A 14,572-nucleotide genomic window follows, 5' to 3' on the forward strand; every position below is an offset into this window, starting at 1 on the left:
ATTAAAGAACCTCCACAGCCCACAGGAACTTATTTCTTCCAAATATTTTTAGTGAATAGCAAGTCTTCCATTAACCTTAGAATATTTTTTTTTTTTTTTTTTGAGACAAAGTTTCACTCTTGTTGCCCAGGCTGGCACAGTTCGGCTCACTGCAGATTCCGCCTCCTAGGTTCAAGTGATTCTCCTGCCTCAGCCTCCTGAGTAGCTGGGATTACAGGTGTGCACTACCACACCTGGCTAATTTTGTATTTTTAGTAGAGACTGGGTTTCACCATGTTGGTCAGGCTGGTCTCAAACCCCTGACCTCAAGTGATCCATCCGCCTCAGCCTCCCGAAGTGTTGGGATTACAGGCGTGAACCACCGTGCCTGGCCTAGAATCTTTTTAAAATGGTGACTGAAGTAAAACAAAAAACATTTAGGCTCTGTCTATGGTTATAAAACCATTTAAAAAACACCAAAGTAGGCCAGGCACAGTGGCTCACACCTGTAATCCCAGTACTTTGGGAGGCCAAGGTAGGCGGATCACTTGAGGCCAGGAGTTCCAGAGCAGCCTGACCAACATGGAAAAAACATGTCTCTACTGGCTGGGCACAGTGGCTTACACCTGTAATCCTAGCACTTTGGGAGGCCAAGGTGGGCGGATCACCTGAGGTCAGGAGTTTGAGATCACCCTGACCAACATGGAGGAACTCTGTCTCTACTAAAAATACAAACTTAACTGGGCATGGTGGCACATGCGCGTAATCTGAGCTACTCCGGAGGCTGAGGCAGGAGAATCACTTGAACCCAGGAGGTAGAGGTTGCAGTGAACTGAAATCAAGCCATTGTACTCCAGCTTGGGCAACAAGAGAGAAACTTTGTTTAAAAAAACAAACAAACAAACAAAAACCCAAAAACTGTCTCTACTAAAAATACAAAAATTAGCTGGGCATGGTGGCAGGTGCCTGTAATTCCAGCTGCTAGGGAAGCAGAGAATCACTTGAACTAGGGAGGCAGAGGTTTCAATGAGCTGAGATCTTGCCAGCCTGGGCAACAGAGTAAGACTCTGTCTCAAAAAAAAAAAAAAAAGACATCAGTTATTAGACTATTACCGTATAATTGGAGAGTGTATTTGGTTAGCACAAAACTGATAAGGAGGCTGGTGTGGTAACCCAGAGCTGAAGTAACTTTCGTCTGAACTAAGATATTGTATAGGGTGGTCTTTTTCCAGGAGGGGACTTGTGTAATGTCCACAGCATATACCATTATAGGGAATGTTTTATTTCAGTATGCCTTTCCCACCAGACTGCAAACTTCATGGTCATAGAACTTGCTGGTATATAGGATTTGCCTAGTACTTTGAAAACTCCTTTGAAAATGCTTTCATTTCTCTGCGTAAGTTTTTTTTCCTAGTATTTCTCTCCTAAATGTTGTAAAACTGTATTGGCCGGGTGCAGTGGCTCATGCCTGTAATCCCAGCACTTTTGGGAGGCTGAGGCAAGCGAATCACAAAGTCAGGAGTTCAAGATTAGCCTGGCCAACATGGTGAAACCCCATCTGTACTAAAAATACAAAAATTTAGCTGGGCGTAGTGGCAGGTGCCTGTAATCCCAGCTACTCAGGAGCCTGAGGCAGGAGAATCACTTGAACCTGGGAGTCAGAGGTTGCAGTGAGCTGAGATGACGCTACTACACTCCAGCACTGGCTAATTTTTGTATTTTTAGTAGAGACAGGGTTTCGCCGTGTTGGCCACACTGCTCTTGAATTCCTGTTAAAAGTCGTGTTCTGAATGAAGAGACCCCCAAACAGGCTTTGTGTGAGCAACATGGCTGTTTATTCACCTGGGTGCAGGTGGGCTGAGGCCGAAAAGGGCATCAGCGGAGGGCGGTGGGATAGGAGTTGGTTTTATAGGTTGTCACAGAGGCAGTGGAAAGTTACAAAAGTTACCCAGTTACAGTTGGCAGTTTTTTGCAAGCTGGGAAGGAGTTGTAGGGTGTTGAGTCGGGAGGTTGGCCAAGCTGGGAGGGGGTCATAGGGTGTGGAGTCACTAGGTTGGCCAAACTGCGTTACAAAGTCCAATGGCCTTGTCAGTTGAGGCCAGAATAAGAAACAATAGAAGAATGTCTCACGTTAGTTAGGCACCTCAGGGGTTTATCGTTTCTTTCAGGAACTCATCTGGGGTGTACGTGCAGGTCACAGAGATTATCATGGTGAGGTCAGACCTTACACTGACCTCAAGTGATCCACCTGCCTTGGCCTCCCAAAGTGTTGGGATTATAGGTGTGAGCCACCGCACCTGGCCCCTCTCTTCTTGAGTTCTGTAATTGGCTAGAATGGCTCACAAAACTCAGGGAAACACTTTACTTATATTTACTGGCTTATTACAAAGGAGATCGATGAACAGCCAGGTGAAGAGGTACATGGCATGAGATCTAGCAGGGTCCCATGTACAGGAGCTTCTGTCTACATGGACTTGGAGTGGACCACCCTCCTGGCAACCCAGGAGTTCATGTGTTGTTCAATAGTTTTTATAGAGCTTTAAATCCAGCCTCCCTCCTCCTCTGCCCTTCCCTGAGGTTCCTGGGTGGGGCTGAAAGCTCTAATCACTGGTCACCTTGGTGACCAACCCCACCATGAGACTGTAGGGGCGCCACCCTAAGTCATGTCGTCAGCATAAACTGATGAAATGTGATGGAAAGGACTTGTCATAAATAACAAAAGGCACTTCTCTCAGGAAATTCCAAGGGTTTTAGGAGCTCTATACAAAGACCAAATGGACCTGTTGACTCAGAACACCATACTCCAAAGTGCAGGGTCATGCCGGGGCATGCTGCGTACTCCAAACTAAAGGAACTTGGAGGGGCTCAGGAGCGGAGTGTCTGCCTTCCTGCCCTCCTGTTTCGTGACCTTCTTTCTCCCCAGCCAGTCGTAGAAACCAGAACTCCTCTTCCCAAAGGCAGGCCTTAGAAACTAGAATCCTCTCTCCAAAGCAGGCCATAACACCTAGAAAGGTTACTCTCTCGCTTTAGCTTGTTCCCTCTTATTTCGGAGGGGTCCTGCCCTGTATGTCAGGAGGGTTGGGGGTAAGGAGTCTACACAGAGAAGCCAAGGAGAATCTGAATAGACAGGCCTTGCTGGGTTTCCCCCTTCAGTCTATTCCCATTAGATCATATTTTGTCCAATCACATTTCTACAAGGCTGTCCATTCTTCATCAAACGTAAGCATAAGAATAGTTTTCTCACCAGGTGTGCTGGTTCACGTCTGTAATCCCAGCACTTTGGGAAGCTGAGGCGGGTGGATCATGAGGTGAGTAGTTTGAGACCAGCCTGACCAACATAGTGAAACCCCATCTCTACTAAAAATACAAAAATTAGCTGGGTATAGTGGCATGGGCCTGTAATCCCAGCTACTCAGGAGGCTGAGGCAGGAGAATTGCTTTAACCTGGGAGGAGGTTGCAGTGAGCTGAGATCACGCCACTGCACTCCAGCCTGAGCGACAGAGTGAGACTCCATCTTTCTTTCTTTCTTTTTTTTTTTTTTTTTCCTGAGATAGGGTCTTGCTCTGTTGCCCAGGCTGGAGTGCAGTGGCATGACCTCAGCTCACTGCACCTCAACCTTCCTGGCTCAAGCAGTCCTCCCACCTTAGCCTCCCAGGAGAATCGCTTGAACCCGGGAGGCAGAGGTTGCAGTGAGCTGAGATTACGCTATCCCAGGTAGCTGGGACTACAGGTGTGTGCTACCATGCCTGGCTCACATTTTATGTATTTTTTTTGTAGAGATGGGGTCTTGCTATGTTGCCTAAGCTGGTCTCAACCACCTGGGCTCAAGCAATCCTCTTGCCTTGGCTTCCCAAAATGCTGGAATTACAGGAGTGAGCCACTGCGCCTGGCCTGGGTGTTCATTTCTGAAGGCTCCAATCACTCAGGAAATTACAAGTGTTTTAGGAGCTCTGTGTCAGGAACTAGACAAAGACCAACTATATGTTGAACAAAGACCATACATGTCTTTCTCATTTCACGCTGTGTTTTCTGTTTCTCCTCCTCAGGCAACACAGTGCTTCTCCTCATACTGTGCATGCAGCACTCCTTCCCGGAGCCCGGGAGGTTGTATCTTGACCTCATCCTGGCCCTCCTGGCCCTGGAACTCATCTGTTCCCTCATGTGTCTCCTCATTTACACAGGTGAGAATTATAATCAGGCTGTTCTGAAAGGAACTTCGAACTACTTCCTTTCCTCCCAGTTTAAAGTATAGCTCATTTTCTTAGTGACAAGGAAGTTCTCTGTGTATCTGAGTGGAAACGACCTCCAGACGTCTTTAATTTCAAACCAACAGGAAGGTACAACCACCACCAGTGAGACCCTGTTCTTCTAAGATTGTGTCATTAGTAAATTTTTGTCAATGCAAGTGAAACTTGTCCCTTAAAACAAGACACAAACTTTTTGGGCTGGAAATGGCACCTCAAGCCTATAATACCAACACTTTGGGAGGCTGAGGCAGGTAGATCACTTGAGCTCTGGAGTTCAAGACCGGCCTGGACAACATGGTGAAACCCCATCTCTACCCAAAATACAAAAAATTAGCCAGGTATGGTGGTGCATGCCTGTGGTCCCAGCCCCTTGGGAGGCTGAAGTGGGAGGATCACTTGAGCCCGGGAGTCAGAGGTTACAGTGAGCTGAGATCACGTGCCCACACTCTAGCCTGAGTGACAGAGTAAGACTGTCTCCTAAAACAACAATAACAACAACAACAACAAAAACATTCACAAACTTGCTTCACTAAAGGCAGCTGAAATGTCAGCTTGGCATTTAAAATTAAAAATTAAGAAATAGGCCAGGCACAGTGGTTCATGTCTGTAATCCTAGCACTTTAGGAGGCTGATGTGGGAGGATCTCAAGCCCAGGAGTTTCAGACCAGGTTGGGCAACAAAGGGAAACCTAATCTCTATTTTAAAAAATTAGCCAGCTATGGTGGTGCACAGCTGGAGTCCCAGCTACTAGGGAGACTGAGGTGGGAGGATTGCGTGAGCCTGGGAGGTTGATTGCAGTGAGCCACGATCACCCCGCTACACTCCAACCTGGGCGACAGCAAGACTCTGTTATCTCAAAAAAAAAAAAAAAAAAAAAAAGAACAGAAAAGAAAAAGAAAGAAATGAAAAATAAATAAAAATAAGTTAATTAGTAGCTAAATTGTAGATGCAAAAAGTGTATTTATGAATCTTAAATTCAGCTGGGTAAATTTTTTTTCTTATATATACAAAATGTATATACATATATACACATATTTTATACACACACACACACACACACACACACATATATATGTATATATATATAACTGAGACAGGGTCTTGCCCAACCTGGTCTCCAGCTCCTGAGCTCTAGCAGTCCTCCTCCTCAGCCTCCCAAAGTGCTGGGATTACAAGTGTGAACCGCTGTGCCTGGCCCCCCAAATTTTTTAAAGTTAAAAGGAAAAGAAAACAAAACTGTATTTAGCCCAAACTTACAGGGTGAAAAGTATGTAAATAGTGACCAAGCCCACCTGTCTTTAGTATTCTGATATTCTAGCATGTGCGCTTTCCTTGGCTTATTATGGGAAGGAGGAAGGGAAAATTCTCGTTCCATGTAATTGCTTTGGTGTTACGTCTGACCTGTGATCTGAAAAACGCCAAATGCATTCAATTTAACTTACTTTAAGGGCTGGTTGTGGTGGCTTACACCTGTAATCCCAGTGCTTTGGGACACCAAGGTGGGTTAGGAGTTCGAGACCAGCCTGGCAACTTAGTGAGGCCCTGTCTCTACAGCATGTTTTTTTAATTAGCCAGGTAGTGGTGGTGCACACCTGTAGTCTCAGTTACTTGGGAATCTGAGGCAGGAGGATTGCGTGAGCCCAGGAATTCAAGGTTACAGTGAGCCATGATCACACCACTGTACTCCAGCCTGAATGACAGAGTGAGACGCTGTCTTTAACAACAACAAATTATTTAAAAACTGCAGAGATGAGTCTGAAAGGTGGATTTTTTTTTTTTTTTTTTTTTGGAGATGATGTTTCACTCTGTCACCCAGGCTGGTGTGCAGTCGCGATCTTGGTTCACGGCACTCTCCGTCTCCCAGCTTCAAGCACTCAGCTTCCGGAGTAGCTGGGACTACAGGCGTATGCCACCACACCTAGCTAATTTCTTGTATTTTTAGTAGAGATGGAGTTTCATCATGTTGGCCAGGCTGGTCTCAAGTTCCTGACCTCAGGTGATCCACCCACCTCGGCCTCCCAATGTGCTGGGATGACAGGTGGGAACCACCATGCCTGGCCTGAAAGATGGACATTTTTATATTGTCAGACTGTAGGTACCTCTTTTATTTCTGCCTCTTTTACTTTAATACCGTATCACTGTTATCCCCAATACTCCAATCCAAGAAACTTCTGTCTTCTATATCTAAGAGAGGAACGTGTTCTGACTTTCTTTGTTTATTTAGGAATTATTATGTTGAGATGCTATTTTAGGGAGATAAGACAGAAACATAAACAACTTATCTGATCTTTCAGTGACATTTGACTTAGTGGATCACTCCCTCCTTGAAATGGTCCTTCCCTTGTTCTGGGGCTCTTGCTTTCCTGGTCTCTTGCCTGCTTCTCCAGCTGCCTCACTTTCTTCTCCTTTGCTGAGTGTTCTCCTGGACCCTTCAGTGGAGGAACCTCAAGGCTTAGTCTCGGTCGTTCCTAGCCTGGCAGTGTGGAGCCTCATCTTCTGTGCCCAGTTCCATTTCTGGCCTTAAGATGCTTGTCATTTCTAGCTTTCTTGACTGCTAAAAGTTAAGGGCTTCTAGTTATATTTCCTCACTTGATTCTTTGGCTGCCTGCTTCCTGCTGCTTTCTGATGAACTCTGCAAATCTCCTCATCTTTTCACTTTTCTGTTTAACCTCTAGCTAGCTTCATCAACCTAGTTCTCAGCTGAGAATGCGCATCAGAATCATATGTGGGGGACAAAAAAGAGAATCATATGTAAAGTGTGCAGTTCGTCAAGGGGTTAAACATAGGTTTACCCTGTGGCTCAGCAATTATACTCCTAGGTATATATCCAAGAGAGCTGAAAACATGTATTGACACAAAAACAGGCACATGGATGTTCAAAACAGCATTATTCATAATAGAAAGTGGACACAACCCAATGTCGTTGGAGTAAACTGGTGAGTAGATAAATAAAATATGTTATATCCTTACAGTGGAATTTAATTCTACCATAAAAAGGAATTAATACATGAATTGGATGAATGTACTGATATAGATGCAGTGTGGATGTACCTTGAAAATTTGTGCTAAGTGAAAGAAGCCAGTCACAAAAAACCACATTATATGATTCTATGTACATGAAATGCCCAGAGCGGGCACTTCTTTTTTTTGAGATGGAGTTTCACTCTTGTTGCCCAGGCTGGAGTGCAATGGTGTGATCTTGGCTCACTGCAGTCTCCACCTCTTGGGTTCAAGTGATTCTCCTGCCTCAGCCTCCCAAGCAGCTGGGATTACAGACATGTGCCGTCATGCCCAGCTCATTTTGTATTTTCAGTGGAGACGGGGTTTCTCCATGTTGGTCAGGGTGGTCTCGAACTCCTGACCTCAGGTGATCCACCTGTCTTGGCCTCCCAAAGTCCTGGGATTACAGGTGTGAGCTACCAAGTCTGGCTGAGCAGGTACTTTTTTTTTTTTTTGAGACAGAGTGTCTCACTCTGTCGCCCAGGCTGGAGTGCAATGGCATGATCTCGGCTCATTGCAACCTCTGCCTCCTGGGTTCAAGCAATTCTCCTCCCTCAGCTTCCTGAGTAGCTGGGTTTATAGGCGTGTGCCACCACGCCTGACTAGTTTTTGTATTTTTAGTAGAGACAGGGTTTCACCACGTTGGTCAGGTTGGTCTCGAACTCCTGACCTCGTGATCCACCTGCCTCAGCTTCCCAAAGTGCTGGGATTACAGGCGTAAGCCTCCGCCATCTGGCTGAGCAGGCACTTCTGTAGAAACAAAAATAGATTAGTGGTTGCCTAAAGCTAGAGGGAGGGGACAAATGAGGAGTGACTACAGAGTTTTTTTTGGAGATATGAAAATGTTCCATAATTGATTGTGGAGATGTTTACACAACTCTGAATATGCTGAAATCATTGAATTGTACACAAGGGTAAGCTGCATGATATGTGAACTCTGTCACAGTAAAGTTCTTATAAAAAAGGAAAGAATCATATGTGGAACTTTTAAAAAATTTGGTGCCTGAGCCTAACCTGCCTTCCCTCCCCCAACTCATGTGCTAAATACTCTGATTCATTTGGAGCTCCACATAGATGGGTGACAGTCTGAGTTGACAGTCACTCCCTTCACTGGGACTTGTCTCATCCCATGCTGTTTCTCCCCCCTTTTTTTTTTGAGACAAAGTCTCACCCTGTCATCAAGGCTGTAGTCCAATGGCACGATCTCTGCCTCAGCCTCTCAAGTAGCTGGGGCTACAGGCATGCGTCACCACGCCCAGCTAATTTTTGTATTTTTAGTAGAGATGGGTTTCGCCATGTTGGCCAGGTGGTCTTGAACTCCTGACCTCAAGTGATACACCCACCTCACGCTCCCAAAGTGTTGGGATTACAGGCATGAGCCACCACGCCTCTTCCCAAACTTTTATATATTCATCTGCTTGGTGAATTTTTCGTCTACATGTCCCACAGACATAAACAAGATCAGAATTGAACTGAACATTATTTTCTTCAAAATTTCCCTCCATCCTAACCCTCTACTTCTAGCTCAGTTCACAATACCAGTCTGCATCCATGATAAATCAGAACCCTAGAAATGTAGGTGTCATCTAGCTGCTTCTTTCTTCTTCACTCCCCAAGAACTGGATAGGATTGGTGATTAGTCATCAGTCTTACTTGGTCTACCTGTCTTTGAACTTGGTCTCTTTTTTTTGATCCCTGCCACTGCCTTGGTTGGGTACTCATCATCTCTTGCATGACTACGTCCATAGACACATTACAGGTCTCTTTCCCTCTGTCCACTCATTCATATTCCTTATTCCTGCCAACGTGATCTTGTTCATAGTTAACTCTATTAACAGTTTCCCTGCCCAGAGTTTTCTAATGGCTGAGGGAAAAAAAAATATCTAAAGTTTTATTGTGGCATAAAAAGCTCTTTTTCTTTTTTTGAAACAGAGTTTTGCTTTTGTTGCCCAGGCTGGAGTGCAATGGTGTGATCTCAACTCACTGCAACCTCTACCTCCTGGATTCAAGCAATTCTCCTGCCTTAGCCTCCTGAGTAGCTGGGATTATAGGTGCTCACAACCATGCCCAGCTAATTTTTGTATTTTTAGTGGAGACGGCATTTCGCCATGTTGGCCAGGCTGGTCTCAAACTCGTGACCTCAGGTGATCCACCTGCCTCGGCCTCCTAAAGTGCTGGGATTACAGACATGAGCGACCACGCCCAGCCTAAAAGGCTGTCCTTGAATGGCCTCTACCATCTGCTCTTCAGGGATGATGGTGAGATCCTTTCAATGACTGCCAGTTGCTCTGAGGATAAAATCTAAATGTCTTAGGCCAGGCCCGGTGGCTCACACCTGTATTCCCAGCACTTTGGAAGACCAAGGCGGGCAAATCACTTGAGACCAAGAGTTTGAGACCAGCTGGCAAACATGGTGAAACCCTGTCTCTATTGAAAATACAAAAAAATTAGCCGGGTGTAGTGGCATGCACCTGCAATCCCAGATACTTGGGAGGCTGAGGTGAGAGAATTGCTTGAACCTGGGAGGCAGAGGCATTGGTTGCAGTGAGCTGAGATTGTGCCAGTGTACTCCAGCCTGGACGACAGAGCAAGACTCCATTTAAAAAAAATATATATATATCTAAATGTCTTGCATGACATAACAGTCACTCCTGATTTGTTCTCTGCCCACCTTCCCAGCCTCACCCCTTGTCTATACATCCTCACACCCGTACACACATTTACCTTCTCAAGACCATAGCACTCGCTCAGACTCCTCCTGCACCTGAAGCACCCTTCTTTATTCTCCTAGTCTGTGTGATTAATTCCTGTGTTAATTCTCAAGGATGGGCTCAAGCTCTATCCTCTTTCCCCTCTCTGATACCTCCTGTTGAGTTACACACTGCTTCCCAGGGCAAACAGCAGCTTGACAACTCCTTGTGCAAGCTTCTTGCGCAAGCTTCTATTGAAGGTACTTTCTAGACTGTCTTAGATAGGCTTATTATGTATATTTTCCTCTGGAGCAGAGGAAGTCATGATTTCTGAATTAGATGGCTGGCTAGTTGCTCAACTTCTCTGGGCTTCACTGAGGGGTAATAAGAGCATCCATTTCATGCAGGTGGTTATGAGAACCGAATGAGGGCATCCATGTAAACCATTTAAACTGTGCCTCATGTGTTCTAAGTGCGAGTTAAATGTCAGCTATTATTGCTGTTTTCAGTGCTAATGTAATCCCTGTATTCAGGGCTTAGTACAGGCCTGGCACATAATAGACTTTGTAATACTCGAGGACGTTAATAAGAACAGCAAATTAGCATAATTTGAAAAAATGAATAGACTTGTTTTTCAGAATTAGATCTGATAATGACTTTTATTATTTTAGTGAAAATCCGGAAATTTAATAAAGCTAAACCAGAGCCTGATATACTTGAAGAAGAAAAAATCCGTGCTTACCCCAGCAATATTACCTCGGAGACTGGATTCAGGTAAGATTTAGGTGAGAAATAAAATAATTTTTTCCCTTAGAAAGCTAGAAACCATTCTGATGCCTAGAATTTATGACCCTGTATTTGTACTTTCACAATTGCTTGATTTATTTCTTTTCAGCTGTGGTAAAATCAAGTCTAAATCAGGACATGTAAATTTATTAAATAGGTCATATATTTGATTCAAAAGTTAGATTAACCCACTTAGCCGACCTAGTTAACCTCTCAAGAGCTTTTGACATCATTAATTGGTTACTCCTTCCTTGAAGCATTCTTTTTTGTAGATGTCTTGGTTTTTTTTTTTTTTTGAGATAGAGTCTCTCTCTGTTGCCCAGGCTTGAGTGCAGTGGTGCGATCTCGGCTCACCGCAACCTCTGCCTTCCAGGTTCCAGTGATTCTCCCGCCTCAGCCTCCCGAGTAGCTGGGACTACAGGCATGCACCACCATACCCAGCTAATTTTTATATTTTCTTTTCCTTTTTTTTTTTTTTTTTTTTTTTTGAGACGGAGTTTCGCTCTTGTTACCCAGGCTGGAGTGCAATGGCGCGATCTCGGCTCACCGCAACCTCCACCTCCTGGGTTCAGGCAATTCTCCTGCCTCAGCCTCCTGAGTAGCTGGGATTACAGGCACCCGCCACCATGCCCAGCTAATTTTTTGTATTTTTAGTAGAGATGGGGTTTCACCATGTTGACCAGGATGGTCTCCATCTCTTGACCTTATGATCCACCCGCCTCGGCCTCCCAAAGTGCTGGGATTACAGGCGTGAGCCACCACACCCGGCCCAATTTTTATATTTTCTAGTAGAGACAGGGTTTCATCATATTAGCCAGGCTGGTCTCGAACTCCCGACCTCAGGTGATTTTCCTGCCTCGGCCTCCCAAGGTGTTGGGATTACAGGCATGAGCCACCTTGCCCAGCCTGTTTTATTCTTTTTAATGGATGGAGTCTCTCTGTGTTGCCCAGACTGGCCTCAAACTCCTGGGTTAAAGCAGTCCTCCCACTTTAGCCTCCTAAACAGCCAGCCTGGTCTGCCCTCCCTTGTTTCTATCACAGTCTCTCCCTAAGTGACTTCCATGGCTTAAAATATCATTCATATCTGTTGGAGATCTTGGGGCTAAAGTAGTTGTAAAAACTATATAGGTTGCGTATGATGGCTCACACCTGTAATCTCAGCACTCTGGGAGGCTGAGGTGGGTAGAACACTGGAGCCCTGGAGTTCAAGAGTAGCCTGAGCAACATGGGAAAACTGTGTCTCTGCAAAAAATACAAAAAAGTAGCCAGATGTGGTGGCAGGTACCTGTGGTCACAGGTACTCAAGAGGCTGAGGTGGGAGGATTGATTGAGCCCAGGAGGTTGAGGCTGCAGAGAGCAGAGATCATGCCACTGCATTCCAGCCTGGGTGACAGAGTGAGACCCTGACTTAAAAAACAACAACAAAAAAACTATATAAACAAAAAATGAGGTGATTATTCTAGGTAAATCAGAAGGCTGATTTACATGGCTTAACTGTGGCTAATATTTAGGTAGTGATATTGCAGATTCTGAATATTGATTTAATCCAAAATTATAATACTGCTTACTGGATTGAGAGACTGCAAGAAAGAAGACATAAATGAGTATGTATGGCCAGGTGCAGTGGCTCACACCCATAATCCCAGCACTTTGGGAGGCCAAGGCAGGTGGATCACGAGGTCAGGCGTTCAACACCACCCTGGCTAACATGGCGAAAGCCTGCTTCTACTAAAAATACAAAAAATTAGCCAGGCCTGGTGGCAGATGCCTATAATCCCAGCTACTCAGGAGGCTGAGGCAGGAGAATCTCTTGAACCTGGGAATCGGAGGTTGCAGTGAGCCAAGATCATGCCACTGCACTCAAGCCCAGGTGACAGTGCAAGACTCCATCTCAAAAAAAAAAAAAAGAAAGAAAAGAAAAAAAAAGGATTATGTATATGGATTTGGGGAAAGTAAGAGAGCTAAATTCTAATTTTTTATATAGGAAGTGTGCAGATAATAGCAAAAACTTAAAAATCAAGAAATTATATAATCTCATTGTTTAGAAATACGGAGATAAATATAGAAGAAACACAAGAGTTGAAAGAGGTTATTTTTGGGCATGAGACTCAGAGGCGGTGGGTAGTGAGGAGTGAGGGAGGGGATTGTTGTTTTTCAACTCTGAGTATTAAGTGGATATAAACAACAACAACAAAAATAGATCCCTTAGCTGGGCACGGTGGCTCACGCCTGTAATCCTAGCACTTTGGGAGGCCAAGGTGGGTGGATCACCTGAGGTCAGGAGTTCAAGACTGGCCTGGCCATCATGGTGAAACCCCATCTTTAAAAAAAAAAAAAAAAAGATCCCATAAATATGCTGCTGATTCCCAAACCTGTATCTCCAGCTGTGAATTTCTCCTGTGGTCCAGATGTGTGTATCTGACTTTCTCGTAAGCTATCAGCATCTCCAGCTGGATGTCTGCAGACTTAATGTGTCCAACACAGGGCCCTCTCCCAACTCAAATTCAGCCTTCCCCCATCTTGGGAAGTGGCATCGTATTCAACAGGTTGCTCAGGCCAGAAAGCTGGCATCATTCTTGACTCCTGTTTTCTTCACCCCACCTCCACCCAGATAAGCCATCAGCAAGTCCTGTTGGGTCTGTCTCTACTATTATAATCCAGCGGAGTGCAGTGGCTCATACCTGTAATCTCAGCTACTTGGGAGGCTGAAGAGGAAGAATCACTTGAACCCAGGAGGTGGAGGTTGCAGTGAGCTGAGATGGAACCACTGCACTCCAGCCTGGGTGACAGAGTGAGACTCCATCTTAAAAAATAATAATAATAAAAAAAAAGTATATATATATATATAAATAAAGCAAAATAATAATCCAACCACTGCTTTCTACCTCCACTACCACTAACATTTGTCACTTGGATGTGCAAGAGTCTACTTACTGGTCACCCCACTCCCATCTTTCCCTGCAGTCCCTCCCCTCTTAGCAGGATATATACCGATGGCCTCTACTTTGCCCATTCCAGAGTGAACTGACTCTCGGTCCTTGTTTTTGCCCTCTCAGTGGCAGTGGTCACAGTTAACCTTTGACTTTTCCTTGAATGCTTCTTTCCCTGGGCTCTGGGGCATGATGCTCTCCTGGTTTCCTTGCAGATATCAACCTGCCCTTCCTTTTTCAGTCTCTTTATCCTGCTCTCCTTCTCCTTCCAGATTCCTAAATATTGATGTGTCCAAAGTTCAGGCTTCAGACCTCTTTTCTTCTTTATGTGTGTCATGTCTGTGCTGCTGCTGCTGCCGCTTCTTCTGTCATCTTCCTCCTTCTTCTTTCTTCTTGGTTCTTTATTCTTCTTTCCTCCTCTTCCTCCTCCTTCTTCCTTTTCTATTTTTTTTTTTTTTTAGTGAGAGGAGTGTCACTCTGTCACCCAGGCTGGAGTGCAGCAGCACAATCCTGTCTCACTGCAACCTCTGCCTCCTGGGTTCAAAGGATTCTCCAGCCTTCTGAGTAGCTGGTATTACAGGTGCCCACCACCACACGCAGCTAATTTTTGTATTTAGAGACAAGGTTTCACCACATTGGCCAGGCTGGTCTCGAACTCCTGACCTCAAGCAATCTGCCTTCTTTGGCCTCCCAAAGTGCTGGGATTACAGATGTCAGCTACCGTGCCCTGCCTTTTTTTTTTAGAGATACATCAAGAGCTCTGTCCCCCAGGCTGGAGTACAGTGGTGTGATGTTGGCTCACTGCAGCCTTGACCTCCTGGGTTCAAGTGATTCTCCTGCCTCAGCCTCTCGAGTAGCTGGGACTACAGGCATGTGCCACCACGCCCGGCTAATTTTTGTATTTTCAGTAGAGGCGAGGTTTCACCACGTTGGCCAGGC

General features: G+C 45.2%; 1 protein-coding gene across 3 annotated transcripts in view; it reads left to right on the forward strand.

The window, feature by feature from the left end:
• LOC135277775 (transmembrane protein 192-like) overlaps positions 1-14,572 on the forward strand; it is a 45,518-nt gene that overhangs the window by 23,606 nt on the left and 7,340 nt on the right. For 2 of the 3 annotated variants that reach the window (XM_064383755.1, XM_064383756.1), the window contains exons 4-5: positions 4,027-4,161; positions 10,589-10,691. In XM_064383755.1, coding sequence (XP_064239825.1) covers positions 4,027-4,161; positions 10,589-10,691 — 238 coding nt within the window. Of the gene's footprint in view, positions 1-4,026; positions 4,162-10,588; positions 10,703-14,572 lie in introns of all 3 variants that reach the window. The other variant, XM_064383757.1, reaches the window with a different exon arrangement.

Source organism: Aotus nancymaae, unplaced genomic scaffold, assembly GCF_030222135.1.
Source record: "Aotus nancymaae isolate 86718 unplaced genomic scaffold, 86718_ANA_hifiasm-v0.15.2.pri h1tg000033l, whole genome shotgun sequence".
NCBI classification, from domain to species: domain Eukaryota; kingdom Metazoa; phylum Chordata; class Mammalia; order Primates; family Aotidae; genus Aotus; species Aotus nancymaae.